At 45.2% G+C, this 21,491-nt stretch overlaps 2 protein-coding genes across 8 annotated transcripts in view; one reads left to right on the top strand and one right to left on the bottom strand.

The window, feature by feature from the left end:
• The window catches only part of ATG14 (autophagy related 14), a 37,254-nt gene extending 25,846 nt beyond the window's left edge, over positions 1–11,408 (top strand). For all 3 annotated transcript variants that reach the window (XM_057733905.1, XM_057733907.1, XM_057733906.1), the window contains 3 exons: positions 581–671; positions 750–835; positions 8,247–11,408. In XM_057733905.1, coding sequence (XP_057589888.1) covers positions 581–671; positions 750–835; positions 8,247–8,553 — 484 coding nt within the window. In that variant the 3' untranslated portion in view covers positions 8,554–11,408. The remainder of the gene's footprint in view (positions 1–580; positions 672–749; positions 836–8,246) is intronic.
• A 6,757-nt stretch (positions 11,409–18,165) lies between these two features.
• FBXO34 (F-box protein 34) overlaps positions 18,166–21,491 on the bottom strand; it is a 78,256-nt gene continuing 74,930 nt past the window's right edge. For all 5 annotated transcript variants that reach the window (XM_057733368.1, XM_057733367.1, XM_057733371.1 and 2 more), the window contains one exon: positions 18,166–21,388. In XM_057733368.1, the coding sequence (XP_057589351.1) occupies positions 19,237–21,378 (2,142 nt within the window). In that variant the 5' untranslated portion in view covers positions 21,379–21,388 and the 3' untranslated portion in view covers positions 18,166–19,236. The remainder of the gene's footprint in view (positions 21,389–21,491) is intronic.

Raw genomic sequence — 21,491 nt, 5'->3', positions numbered from 1 at the left:
ACGTCTGAGTGGGCGGGTGTGTGATCATGTATGAACCTGGGGGAGGCCGGGAGCAGGCCGTGGGGATCCCTGGGCAAGGAGGAGGGCAGGTGCAGAGCCCGGGGAGAATGAGAGAACGAGGCAGCCGAGACAGGAGGCTGCAGATCCTGTAGGGCCGTCGGTGGCCTTCAGCCATCACTTTGCCTAGAATGGATAGTTGCGAGGTTTTCCTTTGTACAAATGTGCCAAGATCATAGCGGTCTGCTCTGTCCCCTGGTTATATACTTCAAGGAGTAATCTTGTACATTCGTTGTTTCATTAGTATGAACACATTTGTGTAGTACAAGTTCTCAGATGAAGAACTGCTTGGTCCGAGGATACGTGCATTTGTGCCTTTGTAATTTTATGGACACAGTGAAATTGCTGTCCGTGAGAGCGGTAGTTCATTCTTAGAAAGTTTCTGTTAAGTGCAGTTTATTAAGAGGCAAAGGACAATGTTTCGTACTGAACTGTCATGTAAAGCATACTCTTTAAAGTGAACATTTTAACATAGAATTTCTTCAAAAATCACAACTTTACAAACTGTACGTTTGTTTTACAGTGAATTTTGTGGAGAAAACCTCAGCAGACAGAAGTTTACTCGAGCAGTGAAGAAACTAAATGCAAATATTCTTTACCTGTGCTTTTCCCAGGTATGGAAAATCTGCTGTGAGCTAATTTTTAATTTGTTACATGGTTGAAAATATTAATCAATTTTTTCCTTTTTCTAGCATGTCAATTTAGATCAATTACAACCACTGCATACTCTCAGGAATCTAATGTACCTGGTCAGTCCGAACTCTGAACACCTAGGCAGGTAAGAAGGGTGTTTGTTGCTTTTCTCTAAGTGGTGGTGCTGTGATGACTTTTAAGTAGAGCTGCTGTATGTGTGGGCAGAAAACACTTCTTGTGCTGTCCCTGAAGACCAAAGTGCTTTTCTCTGAATCCACACTGATACTTCCTTAGCTCTGCCTAGTGTCTCTCCTGCTTCTTGTGCATTGTGTGTGTGTGTGTGTGTGTGTGTGTGTGTGTGCGCGCGCGCGCGCGCGCGTGCCTGTTCATTCCCTCCCATAACAGCAGTTCTTCACAGTTTTCTTTTTGTCACTGAGTCCACCTGGCCACCATTTGCTGGAGGTAAAGGGTATTAAAAGTTTATGAGATGAACTAGTTTGAAATCCGTTATCTTAAAAACAGGAGTAAGTGACAGAAAAGGCCCGCCAGGAGTGGTCTGTGGGATCACAGACGCATGACATTGAGGCTTATCTTCGGGACCATCCAAACACCCGGCCTCTGGGTGCTTATTGTTTCCCTTGCCCTGAGCAGTCTGTCTGTACATTTCAGCAGATATGATTTGGTTAATGTGTTTGCACTTTTGAAAGAGAGCAAAGAAAACAAAAGGTGGGCAAGTTCTTTTGGGACTCCCTTCGCTATCATTCATTTTATTTGACACTGGAACCACGGCTCAAGGCAAGACCCCCTCCGTGTTGCAGTGAACTTATTAACCTTGGTAATCTGCCCTTAATCTTGGTAATCTGCCCGTACAACTCATCTTGGGGTGTCTTCTCTTCCTCAACACCCTCCCCCCAATTTAAAACAGTAGTTAACTTTTCTGGGACACAGACCCGTCTGGGAAAAGCTATGAAATCTCTCCAGAAAACTGCACATACATCTAGAATTTTGTACCATTTTATAGGGAGTTCATTCCCCTCACCCTAAATCTCATTCATTAGTTTACAAGCCTCAGAAACCTGTTAGAAGTCCATCCTGTTTTTAGTGACTGGTTCCTGTGAGTTTGCTTACCATCCTCTCTGTAATTATTCGTAAAGCATGCCATTAGGAAATTTATCCTTAATAATAACAGCTAATGTTTATTAAGCCAATATTTATCAACACTGGGCTAGCTGCTTTACCTACATGAGACCAATGTGATAGATGGGAGAAAAACGCTGAATAAAATTCAGTTCCCATTAATAACTAAAGAAAGGAAAACAATTAGCAAAGTAAAAATAGGTTATTAATAGAGGATATTTACTATAAACCTACAGCAAAAACTGCTGTACTTAATGACATGTTACTTACGTCAATATTTAAAAGATCCTTTCCCTTCCAGTCTAGAAAGCCAAGAATGCCTGCTGTCACTGCTGTGTTAACATTGCTCTGGAGGCCTAGCCAAGGCAAAAGAGTTTTACACAGAAGTAAGGTGTGTTTAGATTGGAAAGACGGTGACATTGCTAGAAGGTGTGATTATTGAACTGGTTATCCAAGAGAACTAAGAAACTCTTAGAAATGATAGTTCAGTCTGGTGGCTAGATACAATTTCAACGTACAAGGAGCAGTTGCTTTCTTATATGCCAACAACAACTAGTTAGAAAATGTAAAAAAGGTCCGTTTTATTGTAGCAACAAAAAATATAAATTATATAAGAATAATCCTTACAAAATATTTGTAAAGCTATATACAGAAAATATGAAACTTTAAAAAAAAATTGTCCAGTATGTACTTCCTGAATGTTTGCCAGGCACCGTATGAGGTATGGGACTGAATGAACGTAAGCCCGATCCCTTGAAGACCCTTAGGATTTTCTAGGGTGGGAAGGCTCAGTGTGGTAAAAATGCCACCTCTGCCCAAAAGGAGACCTGATCTGAATTTCAACAGATATTTCATGGTTTGTTAAGCTGATTCCAAAGTTTAACTAGGAGCACAGTCTGAAAGGAAATTTTGACAAAGAATAATAAGGGATGGGCTTGGCCCCTTTTAAAACATAGTACGAAGGTAATTAAAACCTTTATTACCTGCTGTTAGCATGCAGATAGGTGGAGCAATTAGAAGAGAATAAAGAGGCCAATAACAGGCCCTTGTGTATGTAGGAATATAATAGGTGATAAGGTGGCATGTTGAATTGGGTAATAATAGCAGCTCAGTGGTGGTGGGCCGGTTGGGTATTTATGTGGGGAAAAGTTGGAATCATATTACATTCCATATGTACGAATAAATGCCAGATGATATAAAAGACCTTATTACTTTATTTAAAAAAAAAACTATAAAATAACCAGGAGAAAAGACAATGTTTTATAACCATAGGGTGGGGAGGGAATTCCCAAGTAAGCCACAAAACCCAGAAACCCTAAAGGAAAGGAGTTCCACATCTTACTGTGTCAAACTAAGTATCTCTGGTGAGAGACACCATAAACAAAGTTAAAAGACAAGCAACAGTTATGTTTTGCAACCTTTATAATAGACAACAAATTAAAATCTAGATTATTTAGAGAAATCTTTCAAATCAATAAAAGAAAGACAAACCTAATAGAAAAATAGACAAAAGGATTCAGGCTGGCATTTCACGCAAAGGAAGTGCAAGTAGTCAGTATTCAAATGGAAAAAAAAAAAATCTTGAGCCGCAATCAAGAATAAAGAAATGCAATTCTAAACAGTTTCCTAGTTTGGCAAAAATGGAAAGGATTGATGTTGTTAAGGAAAACAAACACCTTTCTTCTAGGTCTGGATTTCTTTGGTGGGTCTGAAGTTTTCCTTGGGCTGCCCTCAAGTCAGCTCTCCATTTAGAGGACTGTCCAACAGGAGTATACGTGCACAGCCAGTCTATTGAGTTTGTGTCTGTGAGCCGGGAGGTCAGGAAGGAAGCTTTAGAAGGCCCCTTTCACACCGGCTTCAGTCAGAATCAAGGCTTTAGAGAGGTTGTTAATAGAACCTGGGTGGGACTTCCTGCTTCCATTGAGACCATCTGAGCTGAGGGTCCCATCCTGAATCCAACATAAACTGTTTTCTTTGAAATCACACTTACAGAAAAATTGCAAAAAAGTAAAAATAGTAGAAAGACACATATACCCTTTACCCAGATTAACCTTTGTTGGTATTTTACCACGTTTGCTTATCATTTGTGCAGCTTCTCTGTCTCTATTATCTTCATAAACACACACATACATACACAAAAACCTTTTTTTTCTGAACCCTATGAGGATAAGTTACATATATCATGGCTGTTGACCCTTAAATATTTCAATATGTATTTTTTTAAAATAGGGATATTTTCTTGCTTTTAACTACAGGACAGTTATCAGCATCAGCAGATGGAACACTGATACAGCACTCTGCTTGCCATTTGCACATTTTGTTAGTGGAGCAGGTTGTGTCTTTATAGCCCCCCGCTCCAAGCATAGGATCCAGTCTAGAGTGGCGTGTTGGGTTTAGTTGCTGTGTCTCTTTTAACCTCTTTCTGGAACATTTTCACAGCCTTGTTTGTTTTTCATGACATTACCATTTTTTTCCTTTTTTTAAAATAGAACTTTTATTCTGAATTTGATGTTTGCTTGAAATAAGATCAGGTTATCCATTTCAGGCTGGGACGCTACCTAGGTGAATGTCTCCTGGGTATCACATCCAGAGGCCCACAGTGGCCATCTGTCCCTCATTGGTAATGTTAATTTGATCATCCAGTCAAGATGCTTTCCAGCTTCTCCTCTATACAACTCCTTTTCCTCCTTTGCAACTAATAAGCAGTCAGTTGGGAGATAGATACTTTGAGACCATGCAGTTATCTTTATCAGGGTTTTTCCCCCTGGATTTAGTATCTATTGATTTGTTTCTTATCTGATCCAACCTTTAGAATGATTAACACATCATTTTTATCCAAAGTTTACATTAGGGTTCACTCTTGAGGTTGTATCTTCTATCAGATAATATTTTTGAAGTATTTTGCAAAAGAGACTTCCTAAAAGCCAAAAAGATTATTTTGTTTCCTTAATCGGTAAGAATAACTCCCTGCAGCATCATGAAAAAAAGTACCCTGGCTTCAGAGTCTTGAATCAAAACATAACAATTATTCAACTAAACTGAAAACTAAAGGAGTGATTTTGAAATCTTTATTCCCAGAAACATTAAGTGAAAAGACTTAATTCTTTTGCCAGTTAATTCTGTGTGATGTGTATGTAGCTTGGGGTATGCTGGGCAGATAATAGATCTCTAAGTTAGAAGTGATGGGAGAGAGGGTGCGTGGAGAAACGTCTTCTGCTCTTGCAGGTTCTCAGAAATAAATGTAGGTTACTTGTTGGGACTAAAATTGTTTTGACTGGCCACTTCGGGAATCATTTACTAGTTTTTTCATTAGAAGTACTTAATTGGGCACCTTGTCCAGGCCAGCTGCACTCTGCCTTGTGCAATTCCAAGCAGAGAACTGGAGTCCAGGTAGCTCCCACCCCCAGCCCCCACTCCCCGCCACCCAGCCCTGTACCACGCCTGCCTGTTTCCTGGCAAAACCCTTAGAGAGGGCCTGGGGGTGATGGCCTTCTCACGTTGAGAAGGACCCCAAGAGTAGATCTGCCAGCATCAAACAGGAACAGAAAACAGGCTGTGCCTCTTGGGCCAGCAGGAAGGAACTGACGGAAGTAAAGAGCTGACCTGGGTCTGTGAGGGAGCCTGGGGGCGGGTTGGGAGACAAAACCTGGCAGTAGATGCTGAGGCCCCCTGGACAGCAAAGCTGAATAGAGGGTCTTCCCTGGTGGGTGGTTGGGAGTCCGCCTGCCAGTGCAGGGGACATGGGTTCGATCCCTGGTCCGGGAAGATCCCACATGCCACCGAGCAGCTGGACCCGTGCGCCACGACGGGTGAGCCTGTGCTCTGGAGCCCGTGAGCCACAGCTGGTGAGCCCACGCTCCGCAACTACTGAGGCCCACATGCCTGGAGCCTATGCTCTGCAGCAGGAGAGGCCACCGCAGTGAGAGGCCACCGCAGTGAGAGGCCCGCGTGCCGCAACGAAGAGTGGCCACTGCTCTCCGCAACTACAGGAAGCCCGTGTGCAGCAGTGAAGACCCAATGCAGCCAATAAATAGTAATTAATTAATTAATTTTTTAAAAAGCTGAACAGAACAGAATCCGAGAGTTTTGTGTTCAGGAAAAGAGGGGGCCCAGCTAAGGCACTTAAATTGTGACCATTTTTTGGTAGGCAGCTGCCATGAGGAGGGGGCGGGGCAGCTCTCAGCACGCTGGGGGGGTGGAGAAAGGCTGACAGAGGTGGGCCCGGGGGGTGCAGGGGGGACCTGAGCTGGAGGGACACAGCGAGGGTGGAAAGGGGGCTTGTTTGGTCATAGCAGGCAGGAGCGTGAGGGAGGAGGGGAACAGTCCCCGCTGGCTTGTGTTCTGAGACTGGCTGGCTCAGACACCTGAGAAGATGAGTCTGAGAGGTTAGCAGCCCTCAGGAGGAGAGCTCTCTCAGGCTGGTGGGTATTTGTCAGTGCAGCTAGGAGGAGAAGTATCTGAAAAAGTGTCTTTGGAGTAGACCTGTTTGTTAAGGAAGAGAAAAAGGGAAGGGAGGAAAGAAATGAACTGTAAGGAGAACCTTTTCAGGAAAGAGAAAACGGATCCTGAGAGCTAAGATGCTGGTGCAGTGGTTATGGGTCTGCTTGAGAAAGTGTCGGGGAGGGAGGAACATGGCTGGGGAGAGCCTCTCCCCAGTTCTTGCTCCCTGCACCTCTTGCAAGGTAAGGATTTCTGAGCAGGACAGAGGCCTGGTAAACTTCCGAGCCCCTGGTCTGAGGGGCTCTTTGAAATGTAGATTACTCGCTGCCTCTTCCAATTTAATTAACACTTGTTAAGCCCCCAAAACAGCGCCTGGAACAGAAATGTTAGCTATATACTAATGCTGTATTTTAGCTGGAAAGCAGGGTTGTCTTGAAAGAATGAAAGTTGCTTGACCCTGGAAAAAGTGAGTCTGAAGGTACAGGTCTGGTGAGGTGCATTTGAGGCCAGTGCTAGGCTTTTTATCATTATAAAGGCTGCAAAGAATTTTGGGCCACAGACTAAAATGACAGACTGTACAATTCTAAGTTGCTTCTCGTGTCTGTTACTTTTGCTGATGTCTGTCATTTTTCCCAAAGTAACTACCAGTGAAGCTCTTAAGTGAGCCAGGGCATCTTATCTTGGGGACAACTAGAGAGAGAAGGGCTGCTGGAATGCTGTGTCCCACCCTGTAGCTGACTGCAGGGGAATCCCCTGGAGGTGCGGGGTGGGGGGGGTGACTGCCCACCCTGAGGACATGCAGCCTGGCTCCCCTGAGGCAGCATCTGGACCGGGGGGCAAGGAAGAGCAGCAGGGGCTGCGTGGCGTTTGCTGACAAGGGTTCCATAGTGGCACTGAGGAGGAGTCACAAGGGATGAGGCCTGATTTGGAGGTGATGATGTCATTAGGGACCTTTGGGAAATAAAAATAGTTTTCTCCTGAAATATAGTGCAAAAATACACAGTATTCCAGATGAATACATTGGAAATCGTTGTATCCCTAGAAAATTATGTAATGATACGAGGGTGAGTCAAAAATTATCCGCACTCTGGCTGTAGTATTTATTTTAATTAACTTTTAGAAGAGACAGATACATCATCTTTTGACATACTCTCCTTGCTTTTCAGTATACTTTGTCCATCTGTAAACAAGCTGTTGTATTTCCTCATTAAAAAATGTTTTAGGCTGAGCTGAGAGCCACGAATGCACCGCTGTCTCCACTTCTTAATCACTCCATGCTGCTCCTTTCGTACAGATCACAAGTGGGGCATCCATTTTTGCTCACACCACAGTTACAAGTGAACTGATGTAACATGTTCACACCTGCACAGCAGTGACTGGGGAGACAGTAGACTTGAACGGAAAGTGCTGATAAGACAGTGCGGCCAACAGAAGTTTTAATATAACCGGAGTGTGATAATTTTTGACTCACCCTCATATCTTAAAATGTGTGCAGGAGCTTTCTATTGACATGAATCCGAGGAAGCTTTGATAACATGCATACAACGCTATCATTTAGCCCCTGTGAGTCTTAAGAGTTTAATCATCGGGGGCTTCCATAAGGCAGAGAACACCTGTACGATCTTACTGTTCCACTAATACATGTCGGTGACTCTGTTCATCAGAACTCTCTCATTGGAACGCTAGATGCTGCGGTGGTTGGAAACAGGACATCGTGCGGTGGAGCAGCATGCCTGTTCTCAGTGGGTGGGTTTTTTCCATCCAGAGACTTCACGCGTGGGTTGAGTGGAGGGAAAGTGTGGTGTGGTGGTTTGATTCATTACTTGGATGGCCATTATTATTTAGGGAAAGAAAAACTCACATCTCGGCCGGCAGAGGCTGCGGTGGTGGCTCCGGGTCGCGTGCGTCCCATCGGGCCCTGTGTCTTGTGTCGTAAGAGTAGCGCTTGTCCTAAAGGGGCCCTCACTGTCTGTGCACAGGTCGGGACCCTTCGAAGTGCGCGCAGACCTGGAGGAGTCCATGGAGTTTGTGGATCCCGGAGTTGCTGGAGAATCAGACGAGAGTGGAGACGAGCACGTCAGTGATGAGGAAACGGACCTGGGCACAGACTGGGAGAACCTGCCCAGCCCCCGGTTCTGTGACATCCCTTCCCAGCCCGTGGAAGTCTCCCAGAGCCAGAGCACCCAGGCGTCCCCGCCCACCGCCAGCAGCAGTGCCGGCGGGATGATCTCCTCGGCTGCGGCTTCGGTCACCTCCTGGTTTAAAGCTTACACTGGACACCGTTAACCAGCAGGGACTGAGACCCGAGACGCACCAGACTGGCCTGGAGAAACCTTTTCGTCCACATTCTAGTAAACGTTACGTGTTTAGCTAAGATAGTGCCTGGAACAGAAGGAAGTAAAGCTGTTGGGTTTTTTAAAGCAGGGAGACTAGCATTTCTCTTTGTCGTTTGGGCAATGGCGTGACCAGCATCTTATGATCATTAACAGAACAGAGGGGTCACGGGTCCTTCTCCCAGACCAGCGCTGGTGGAGGAGGGCCCTGTGCACGTGGCCAGTCCTGTTGAGGCAGAAACACATGGAACTCCCTCCAGTCATCGTCCGTGGGCCCCGCAGACACAGCTGACATGTTGGTCCCTGTGACGCTAAGACTGTTCCCAAATACTTTGTTTCCAAGGTCGAATCACAAGGAAGTGATTCTTGATGATCAGGACTTGAAAGGTAAAAACTGTTTAATATAAGGGGTTTTTTGCCGTTATTTTTTGTACAGAGAACAAGCAGGCAATTTGAGACACTTGATTTCTTTATAATTTGGTCACGTTTGGTTTTCAGGTCAAAGATTTTTGTTTTGTTTTCAAAGGATGGGTTTTGTTTGTTTTTTGACAGGGGAGAGGCAGTTTAGAAAATGATTTTTCTCACGCTGCTCTCTTGTAGCCCGTTGGACGTTGCTGTTTTCCTTCTCCCCACACACCAAAGAAACTAAGGTCTTTTTTCCTTTAGGACCCACATCCATGAAGGGAAGAAATCCTGGCTGCAATAATGTCCCAGAGATTTAAGAACTATTTCCTTGTATTTTGAGGGGAATTAAGTTCATCCTTACCTAGACTATTGAATTCCTACCATCACACTATGTGCATTTTGAAATTGAACTTATTTTCTGTGAGTAAATTTTAAGTCATTAAGGTTGTTCCCCTATGGAAGCTAAATGCCTGCCTGGGCATAGGTTAAAAGCCACTTACGTGGCCTCTGGTCATTCTTCTGGTGTCTGGTTTCTTTGTAAGGGCTTTAATAAGTGGCAGGTTTTTCTGGGGAAAACCACCTGCTTGTTTGTTTCCTGGAGGTCTTTGTTGCTCTAAGGACACTACCTTTGCTCTGAAATGCAGAGCACATCGTTACAGCTAACACTGCTCTTCTTTACCTTGGGAAAGCTCTGATGGGAAGAATTTTCCCTCACCAAGAGATCATTTTCAGCTAATGTGTCTTGTCATTCTCTTAGTGACAATCTTATAAGAAAACTGTAGAGAGGCATTATGTACAAATATGTAAGTAGTTTTTTATTTTTAATAACCGCAAAAAAAAAATCCTATGTAACAACTGCAAAATGAAATCCTACAAAAAATTCCTAACAGGCATTATGACCATATCGTGAGTGTGATTAGCATGATAGTACCTCATACATCACTCAGAGGTTTTCCCTGCCCTCGCTTCCTTTCTCCTTGTAATTATTATAGTTGATACTTTGCTTCCAAATCCAAGGTGCTATATATAGCTCTTGCTGTTTGGTAATATTTAGTGTTTGGTAGAGTTTGGGGTAGAATTGCAGAAGAAGGTGTTTATTCCTATCCAGGAGTCCCAAGTTCCCTGACGATGAGTTTTCCACTTGGGGAGGGAGCAGGTTTTCCCCTGTGGGTTCTCATACAGCCTGTCTGTTTTCAGCCCTGGGCTGCAAGATGGCTGGGTGGCATTGTCCCATCCAGGTTTGTAGTGTAGTTCACAGAGAGTGGCTGTGGTAGACTTGAACAAATACCAAATGAACTTAAAATCCCAGGAGGTAAGAGTTGTCTAGGCACTCAAACCCTCAGGAAGAACTTAGTCTTAAGATTTGGAACACTGAGATTTGGGGCTTGGGGGTGGAGAATGACTTCAGCTGAAAGATGCACAACAGTCATGGTTATCTCAAGTAATCCTCTTACGAAACCATGAGATCAGGAACTAGAGTAATTCAACAAAACTACGAGGATGTGGGAAATGTAGGGATTGATAGGGTATGTTTTGTTGTTGTTAATATCAACTAGAGGCACTTTACTTAGGGTTAAATGATCAAACCTTTAATGGTTTTGAACACCAACATACTGGCTTACACTGCTGAGATATTTTGGTTTTCATTATTTTGCACTGGATCCACCCTGTAAATATTCTTGAAATATACATTTCAACCACTGTTTTTTCTACTCTCTTTGCTGCTCATTAAAATCTTCCATGTAGGTGCCAGAACCATATGTAAACAGCTTTTTTAAAAGTTGAAGCTGGTATTTTTTTTTTTTAAACAAAAAAGCCATAGAACTTGGTCATGTTTTCCATAATAAAACGATTTGTTGAAACAAGGTAATACTAAAAAAAACTCACAGGCACCAAATAGGCTGCTTAAAATGGTCTGTTAAAGACTTTTTTGTAAAGGAGTATAACTAAGAAAAGTTTTGCACATCTGTAAGTTATAGGGGGAAACAGTGTCAGCACTGGGGAGCAGACAGGATTCGTCTAAGGAGTCGTGGGTGGATAATTTGGGGAAGAACGTGTGGTGGCGTGCTGTTAAAGAATCTCCTTGTGGCGTCACGTCGCAGGGATTCCCCACTGCTCTGCGACTTCCAAACCAGTTTGAGTCATACAAATGTTTTCTAAACTTTTATTGTATTATTGCAATAAATCTTCTAACAGTACTTTGCAAGTATGTATGCCTTTTTCAAGCTCTGATTATTCATTTCTACTGATAATAAGCTGAGGGTCGCAAGAATGAGACCTAACTCTGGAGTATTTTATACAAATTATAGGATAAGTTTTTGTTAAGAATTTTTTTGTCAGGTAATGAAAAATGCCTGTTCATACTTTTTAAAAATTATAGTGGTATTAACAATCATGGTCTCTCTTTAGTAAACTGGAAAACTGGTTGCTTGTCGCTTACATACTTTCTCTAAAGATGCGTTTTTCTTTTGTACCCATCCTTTGACGCAGGTCTCTGGCAGTGACTTTGGTGTCTTGCAGTAACCCTTAAGGAGGGATGGAGGGAGGGAGGGACGGGGCCTCTAGATTGCCATGTGGAATTCGCCTAGGCTTTCTTTAGGACTAGAGAAAGGGAAATGTAGAGGGGGTCTGTCAAGCTGAGAGAACACAGCAGTTTTGGAGAATCCCTCCTCTCTGTGTTTTGTTTTGTTTTAATAACTATGTAGTCTCTCCCAGATGGATAATACATACCTTTCAGGTTAGATTATTATGGAGAGGGGCCACCGCAAGGTGGATGGGGATGCCGAGAGTGATTACTGTGGGACAGCAAGACCAGCTGAGAGAACTGCCGAGGAATTGTTGCCAAGATCACCCTACTCCTTTACCAGCAGGAGAAGGCCAGCCAGCAGCAGTGGAACAGGCAAGGAAGCGGAAGGCTCCTGAGTAGGGCATGTGCTTCAGTGTTAGGCCTTCGACCTCCCTGGGTAACAGTTAAAAACATGTTCCCATCTAGTGTATACACAGAGTCCCAGCCCTCAGTTACATCGTGATCGAGTCTGGATTCAGGTTGAAGCAAATGAAAAGAACCAAGGATAAAGGATAACTTTGTCCTTAGTGGTTGGGAGGTCATTTGAAAATTGCTTCAGCAAAATGTACCAGGAAACTGGCTTTTGGGCAAGTTATCTAAACCCCAGCTATGAAACACTCAATGAAAGAGAGCCACCACTAACACCCCATCCCAAGTATCTGGTGAGAAAATACCCTGGAAAAGGGGTTTACCATCTGCTTAGATTTACATAGATGAAGTGGAATTTTTTTTAAACCGGAAACCACCGGTGGGACCATCTTTTCTAGAAGAAAAAAGATGGTAAAACAGCAAAAGCCACACATCAGAGACTTTTTTGTTGTGCTTTTTGTAGGAAGGAGTGGGGGATAGTGCGGTGGAGAGAAAATCGGATGGATTTTCAGATGGTCCCTTTAAAAGTGTGAAATAGGCAGGAGCTATCCGACAGCACTAGGTAAGCTGTTGAAAAGTGGGCTGGAGTCAGTGGAAAAGCAGTTCAGAGGCACGAGGGCATCAGTACCTCCAGTCCATGTCAGCTTGTTCATTATCTCCCCCTCTGGGCGTGGCTTTTTAGCATTTGCTGTATGACTTCAGAAGACACCTGGATTTTGAGGAAAGGGCTCTCCTGCCCTTCCTTCCCAGCAGCTTATTTCCCTGAATTTAAAACATTATCAGGAAGACATTTCTAGAGCATAATAGGTGGCTCTTGATTTCGGTAAGAAAGTGGCAAGTGGTTTGGAAGTAGTGGGTGGGCGAGACACACCTCCCAATCCAAAGTTGATTAATGAGGGATAGACATGGGGCATATTTTATGTGTCAGCAGTGTACCAGTTGCCTTCAGAGTAGGAAGGAGCACGTATAGCACCCACCCACAAGGTGGTGCGCCTGTGTTCTGGCTCAGGGCCATTGGTACTGGCTTAGGTTGGGAGTTCTGCTGCTTTGATGGCCTCTGAGAAAAAGCCTGGTAAGAGCTGGAGCGCTCCCACAGAGGTCTGATACACCACGCCGAAGACCTTCAGCACCTAATTTCTCTGCAGTTGCTACTCCTCATGGTGTGACCCCAGGATCTGTAGCACCAGCATTACCTGGGAGCTTGTTAGAAATGAAGGATCTTCGGTGCCATCTTTTACCCACTGAATCAGAAGCAGTTCAGTAACACACGTGTACATTCACATCTTAACAGCACTGACCAGACTTCCCTGCGGCTAGGAATCCGTCGTGCACTCCAGGGGACACCTGTTTGATCCCTGGCTAGGGAACTAAGACCCCACGTGCCTCAGGGCAACTAAGCCCGCATGCTGCAACTAAGACCTGACGCAGCCAATAAAATATTTTTAATAAATGTCACTTTTCTGGAGAACCTCTGCTGCCATGTCTTTTAAAAAAATAAAACCACTGACATAGGAGTGCTGTCCAATGTAATATTTAATGTAGCCCACACATCTGATTTTAAACTTTCTGGTAGTCTCATTGAAAAGGTAAAAAGAAACAGATAAAATGTATATTTATAATTTAACTTGATATCCAAAAACATTATTTCATCCAATCAGCATGAAAAATATTAAGAGGGGGTAGGGGCTGCAGGAGAGTTTATTTGTATTCTTGTCCTGGGCCACAAAAATTGGGGAAGGCTTGGGCTTCCTAGGTTAAGTGGTTAAGAATCCGCCTGCCGATGCAGGGGACATGGGTTTGATCCCTGCTCCAGGAAGATCCCACATGCCGCAGAGCAACTAAGCCCGTGCGCCACAACTATTGAGCCCATGTGCTGCAACTACTGAAGCCCATGTGCCTAGAGCCCATGCTCCGCAACAAGCGAAGCCACGGCAATGAGGAGCCCGCGCACCACAACTAAGAGGAGCCCCCACTCACCGCAACTAAAAGAAAGCCCGCGCACAGCAAAAAAATACCCAACACAGCCAATAAAATAATTAATTTTAATAAAAATTGGGTAAGGCTTGCCTACACACTTATAATAAACCCTCCTTGAATTCACTCCTTCTGGGTGTGTCAGCAGTTTCCTGTTGAGAAGGTATGCAATGCAGAGCACACACTGGAAGCCTGAAAGTGAGACTATTGGCTTTGAAAAGGAAAAGATCATGTGAGAGGTCCCAGCTTAGATGCTAGGGCAGCCAAAGCACCATCTCTGCTTAGCAGAAGAATGAATCAGGGCTGGGGTGGAAGGAGAATTGTTTGTGGCAGGCCACGCACCCTGCAGCAGAATCATGTTTGGCTGCCCATACCGGAGGCTTGGTGAGGAAGAGCAAAGAAGGCCAACAGCTCAGTTCCAGAATACAGAAGCTGGGCGGGCTCAGGCCTGGTTCCATCCCTGTCCTCCCACTGGACTGCAAACACTCAGTTACACAAACAGGCCACTTCCCATCCTCGTGGATAGGGGACTAACACAATTAAATACAACTTTGCTCTGCATTTTACTGACTGGCAACTAGTTGATTTTGAAACTGACTTTGAATCTGTATCATCAACCCCTTCATACCGAATAGATATCTGAAAATACCAGTTGGTAAAGCAATTATTTGAGTCTGATGGGGGGCGGGGGGAGGGGGGGTGACATAAAGGAGGGAAATTAAATAGCACAAGTGATTCTGCCCCAGTGAACTAGGAGGTGCAGCCCGCTATTCCCCAAGCCTTGGTGTCTACACTGCTCATCACTCAGCAAGAACAAGACCTCTTACAGGACTTAACGCATTTCCCACCACTATACCTGGCATATATCATTCTCTACCGACACACAGGACTTCCAAGAGTAATTTCAGCTGTGTGCCATTTTCCCCTAAATGCTAACTTTAGAACCTAATCCCTGCTGGGTTTTATCATTCCAAAGAGAAAGGCAAGACATTTAAGTGAAGCATTCTAATTTTAAACTTTTATAGCCCCAAAAGAATCTTAATCCAAGAATTTGAGACAACAGATCTGAAAATTAATTTGTCCTGAGGCCAGTTCTCTGAGAACTGAGGAGGGGATGGGAGGCCTTTGAGAGATAAAGGTTTCATTTTTGCTTTTTAAACACAAGGACACCACGTCTTACCAGGGTTGTGGTGTGAGAGATGGCCATCTCTCTGCTCCCACTCCAACTATCAACTTCAGTGGTCCCCACTCCTCTAAAATAACACCCAGGTCAAATCACCTAGAATGGGGCTGCTGCCTAACTATGGGTTTTGCTTAAAGCAGTTAGATGTAAGTACACTGGAAGTCCCCAAAGGGTTTATAAGCACCTCTTCCCAAGAGGTTATGCAAATACCAGCTATGGCCACACACTTAGGTGCATGTCAATAGAAGGGATGGCACATTTCCCACAGAGATACTTTCACCAGTCATGGAGACTGCAACATTGGCTTGTTTGAACCCAAAGGAAAACCCAGGATAGAAACTGTCAGATTCCCTGAGTGCCAGTCGCTCTGCAGAGAATGCCTTTACGTAAATGCAGCGTGGTACCTGACGGTAAGAGCTAGATACCATCAGCTCTGGTTATTGGTGCAGTCTACAGTGTACAGCAGAGTTTTGGCACAGACGACTGGCTTTATTCTGTTTTTGAGGTAGACTTTGGGATGCAGGAGAGGAGGAATAGCCAGTCTGCGGAGTAAAGACGTATGGAGGCTATTAAAGCTGTGGAAAAGTGCCTGGGAAGACCCACATAATAAAAATAGCGTCTGAGGCCAGTCCATAAAGGTTGGCAGGGAGGCCCTGTCAAGTCCAAGTTCGAAGGGTGGTTGGACAGAGTCTAGGAAGGGAACTCCTAGGTCAAGCTTAATCATTAGCTCATGGCCTTCTGCAGTCAGAAAGCACAAAGCAACCTGCTGCCAGGGAAGCCACGACAAAGCCCAGATCAAATCAAATGCAAAACTCCTAGGGCTGTTGTGGAAGTGACCCTAACCAAGAAAGCTCCCATGGGACCTGCGGTGGCCAGAGGAAAAGATCTTCCCAGATCCCCTGATCCCCCTTCAGGCTTCTCATACTAGGAGGAGTTATGGTAGAGCCCAGTGCTATCAGAACCTGCCAGCACCCCTCATGTCAAGATGACGACTAGAGCAGAATATAAACATTTTATGGAGCGTGTGTGCTGGGTCTGAGGCACTGAGAGATGGCATGACCAAGCTACCCTCCATGAGCCCCGAGTGGAGTTGGGCAGTGGCGGTAGAAAAGTACCAAGAGGCACCAGCCAAACAAGGTGAGCAGGACCAGGTGGAGGCCACAAAGCAGACACCTCCTGTGCACAGAGCTGTTGGTGTGCTAGGGCAGGGAACATGCTCCGTTGTGAACGGTCCTTTTTCATGGCCATGTTAATGCCAGTCATCTTGACAAGGCCTGAAGAAAAAGTTTTAATCTTGACCCTTCTCCCTTTCCAGTTCATCCCTGCCTTGTATCTGGTCTCATCCATGGAGCAGGGAACAAAGCCAAACTGCCCCAGAGATTGGGGGGTGGGATGGGGGGAGCCGCTGACTCTTCCAGATTTTTCTCTGGTTCTGCATTTTCTTTCAAATGGTAAAGTGAGGGGTGGAAGAGAGAATCTAAGCCAAGTGTATCAGGCGCTGAGCAAAAGCTGAAGGGGTTTTACTGGGGTCCCCATGGGGGTAGGGTCTTCGTGCCCACATTGTCATTTCCCTTCTTAGGCGTCTAGGATTCCACAGCCATACAGGAAGGCAGGTAGCACTGCACAGGTGCAGATGTAAAAAGTGAGCTGGCTTCCCCAGCTTGGCACTAGGGGGCTCTGAAGCACAGCATCTTTTTCCCAAAGGGAAAAGCTACACTTGTCTAGAAATGAAGACCAGGGAAGGGGAGCCCTCTGACACTACCTGCCAAAGTCCTCTTATCATTGACACAGACACGCCTGCGAAGTGGGTCTTGCATCATGGTTCAAAAGGGGTCATCAATGATTTATGAGAACCCCGAGAATTGCATGCCAAGATGGGGTTGGGGGCATTCTTCCTGTCTTCTACTCTTGGTCATTTCAGGCCCTCACAGGCTCACAGCTTTGTGTCTCACATGAAAACCAGATCTAGAGTGGCTGACTTGGGAAAACCACCATGGGCATATCTAGAACCAAGAGCCAATAACAGTGAAAGCTAACATTCACCAGGCACTTTCCACACACCAAGCTGTACTGAGTCCTGCACGTGCACATCTCCTTTAATCCTAAATTAGGAGTCACAACAAACCTATTTAGGAAGGTACACAGAGATTGCCAGTTTAGACCAAACTGCAGGGAGGATGAAAAGCACTGGAAACTTGAGCCCAGGGGATGGAAAGCATCCTGACGTGCCTTGGCTGGGGTGAGTCATAAGGACACCGACACCCTGAAGGGAAAGTCAGCCTCCGCAGCCTCTCCTGGTCCTGTGTCACAGACGGGCGCCAGCCGAGCATGGCAGAGGTACCATCAGGATGTGCCTGCAGCATCCAGAGACCTTTTCAGTCTTTCATCCTCGTCTTTTCAGGCAGGAGTAGCACTGCCTAAAGATAAGGGCAGAAAGAAGCCACTCTGGGGCCACACACCAGCTCAGCCACAGGCGAACCTGGGTCCCCCTGACTCTAGCCCTGCCCCACTCTGCTTGGCAGTCCTGGCCAAAGCCTACTCCACCTTTACATCTTTCTCCTGTGGGACCACCACAGCCTACAGTCATCAGTTTCACATCAGCCCCACCCCTGGAACACTCAGCACTGCTTCTCCACAGCCCAGAGCTAATGCGGCTGCAAGGCTTTTTTGGTGGGTACTCAATTTCAAGCCAAGCTAGCCTTTAGGTCCTCCACAGCAGCTTTCTGGAGCCAGATACCTTCCAGCCCTGCCAAGCATTACATGACCACAGGTCTGAATATATCCTCGATGACTTCTGAACAATTAACTCATTATGCATAGATAATAACACCTCATCCAACAGGAAATACAGAGGGTGTTGGGCAGACAAACTCAAAGTAAGTGTTAGAGGGTTGCAAAAATGTAAGCTCATAATGTGAAGTGAAGATGATCTCTTTCCAGTGGTAGAAAAGAATTCCCTCTCCCCCTCCAACAACTCAAATTACTTTAATCCTCAGGACTCAGTTCACAATATCCGTCTTCAACATTACCTCAAAAAAGAAAACAAATCTGCAAAACTCAGGTTCCGTTTAAGATGCGTTTTTATTGAAGTTAAAAAAAAATTTGTAACCAGACAGAATAAAATAGACAAGAATGTTATAATCTGACTATGTAATATTCTCTCATTCTTGACGAATCACTAAAATATAACAAAGGATTGTTCTCTATACTAATTTTTAAGGTTGTCCAGTTAAACCATTATTTGGTATCCTTTCAACAGGTTAACCTCTTCACTATTTAGAGTTTCTTCTCAGAAACATTCATATATTATACAGAAAACATTCATAGTTTATTTGGGAAACATTCATATTTTATACAAACTTGAGACGAGACCAAAACAAAAACAAAAAACCCCACACAATTGTAGCTGCAACACTACCCTAGCTGCATTGTGGTGATTACGTTCAGTCAGCTGTCCACTATGTACAACTGGATTTTAATAGTGTTATTTACAGAGGGGCCAAAAGCACTCATCTAAAGTAAAGGCGCTGGGGTTTAATGTGCACTTCAATAGCCCTATGAAAACACAACCATTATATACACTGTAAACACCACAGGGCATGAAATCCATCTTCAACCACAAACATCAATCTTACAGATCAAGCATACAAGGTCTAAGGTAAGGTGCCTGACTTTTCTTTGTAAGCATACTTTTCATCCAAGAGTATTGCTATTTTCATAGGACACTAGTCACTATTTCAAATACGGTGCCAGTGCTCAAAGCAGTCCCCGAACCCCTTTTTGGGGATTGCCTGCATAGTTTGTGATAAACTCTGCTGCACATTCTTGATGGTGGCAAGTCTTCGTCCTTTGAAGAAGAATTAGAAATGGGAAAACCGGCATAGTTATTCACAACCAAGTGAATCAAACCGTGGGATACACCTGGATCAAACGTGAGGCACCACTATAAAATGATGAGATCGATTTTCTTATACAGCTTGTAATTTCAGAGACTTAAGATGCCTGAGCAATGGCGGTGCTGATAGAGTAGCAGAGATTCTCCTGGAGGGATGACTCTGAGAGGCAATACTCACTGGAACGGTCTATCTAGGTGGTGTTTTGCAGTTTTAAAAATCAGTCCGTTGCCATGCACACAGACTTTAGTATTCCTCTTCCATTTCAGTCCCTTTTGCTTTCTTATGGATCGCCCGATTAAAGCTATGGCAAGCAGGGACCCAGTGATTGTCATGAAGCCCCAGCTTACAGCCAGGGAAGCCCTTCTGAGACCTGTGGCAGCACATCCAGTATCCTGGCCCATAGGGCAATGCCTGGCAATAGGGCTTGGGGTGCCACCGGCACAGGGATACGTCCCCTTTCACATATTTTTTCTTGCACTGCTTGCACGGATCCTCTCTATAGCGTGGATCCCGAACCCAGCGAGAATCTGCTGGCCGGATATTGTAATATTCAATGATAAACTTGAAATAGCAGCAGGTACATTTAAGAGCCACTAAACTCTTAGTGGGAAGTAACCTGAAGATTTTCACCATAATGTGGTGGGGAAGGAAAGCCATGTACTGCTGAGGTTCCAGAAGCTGCTGGATTTTAAACCTGGTCTCCAGAAAGTCATGTGACACCTGCTTCTTCCAAATGGATGCCTCAAGTGCTGGTAATGTACTTTCCACAGGCGAGGCCAAAGTGACAAATGAATCAGCTGAGACACTTCTTTCCTCAGATGCACTGTCACCCTCAGCGGCACCTTCAAGCTGACTGGCCTCGGTAGAGTCTTCTGTTGTGCTTCCATTCACCTGGGAACAGCCCAACTGGTGCTGACCAGACGGCAAAAAAAACAACATCCCAGGAAGTGGGTCTCCGCAGGACTCTGAACTGGAAGGCTGGTCTTTCTCTGCCTTGGGCACAGTGATACTAATGCACAAAGACTCTTTTCTTCTCTGACCAGGACACTGGCTGGCAAGCGGCACAAGCGCGTCACTCATGCCATCAACAGCATCTGTGGGCAATTCCATGGCTTGGGGACGGGTGCGAGGAGGGAAAGGTGACCCAACGAGTTCCTCTGTCATTTCCACATCATGTCTATTGCTGTTTTTCCTGGCAGTCTGCTGACCTGGCTCTAGCTGTGCACAGTCCGTGTGCAAACTTGCGCCTGCCGACAGTGAGGGACAGCCCTGAGGAGCGCCAGCCCAGGCCTGGTCCCCCTTAGAAGAACAACGGTCAGCTCTTAAGGGGCCACAGTCCACAGATACAGACCCCCCAGTTTTCACCTGAGTGTCAGGTACCTCCAAGGCGCCTTTGTTTGTTTTGCTTTCCTCAGCCTGAGTGCCATTCACAAGCAATACACGGCCCACATTGCGACGGAAGCTGTTATTCCTCGAGAGGCTCCCAGGCTCACGCTGGCTCTGCCGTTTCAAGCACTCAGACTCCAGCCTGGCTACCATGTCAAGGACACGGACTGGCTCACTCTGTGGTTCACCGACCTCAGGATTTCTCCTTTCCATGGGTTCTTCACATGCTCCTGGGGCAGACAAGGGCTCAGAGGCTGGGGGCACACCTCTGGATTGCCCAGAAAACCGCACCATGGCAGGTGAGTTAGTGCAGTTTTTTGCACAACTGGCTAGCAGAGCACTGGCTCTTTGCTCGAGCAAGGCAACCATCTGTATGACCGACAGAGGCCTCCCGGCATAGACACCATCCCCACTGTCACTCACGTAATGCACAGAACAGTGCTCAATGCCACACGCAAAAGGCTCAGGCTGGTAGCATCTACTGTTGACTTCCTTCATCCTTTCTAACTGTATCTTGGCTTTTTTAAGATCCCCTGATTTCTTCCTTCTTTTAGTAGCTCTCCCATCAATATCCCAGGAGCTTTTTATTTTCATAGATCCTATTCTATTACTACACTGGTGGGCTGCAAAGAATGCAATCTTTTCCTTGGTGTTTCCTGGTTTCACAACAGCCCAGATATCAAGCGGCCCTTCCCCTTCTTCACCCTGGTGGATTGTTGCAGACGGTGCATGCTTCTTGGTTTTAACATTCAAGGTGCTCTCTTCAGGACTCTTCCCACTCATGCTGCACAGAACATTTGGAGAAAGGATTCCAAGAGGCTTTTGAGATGATGCTTTACCAAGAGAGGCTGAAGGAAAGACACTTAGTTTCATATAGCTAGCTTTGCATTTTTCATCATTTACAGCCTGTTGGTGGCTCATAGGAGTTCTCAGAGTTTCCTTGCTGATTTCCAGAGGTTGCACTTTCTTCTGGAGTTTCCAGTATGGCTTTAGATGCATAACAGAGGCTCTACAAGAAAGAAATACACATTTGATTAAGATACTGATTTCTTTTTCTTTTTTCTTAAAGTCGGATGGTTCTAGCAAGTAAAAGAAACATTTTCTATCAGTTC

The sequence above is a fragment of the Hippopotamus amphibius genome, chromosome 4 (assembly GCF_030028045.1).
Source record: "Hippopotamus amphibius kiboko isolate mHipAmp2 chromosome 4, mHipAmp2.hap2, whole genome shotgun sequence".
NCBI lineage: Eukaryota > Metazoa > Chordata > Mammalia > Artiodactyla > Hippopotamidae > Hippopotamus > Hippopotamus amphibius.
Note: the sequence above shows the minus strand (reverse complement) of the source record. Positions and strands in the feature narration are given on the sequence as shown.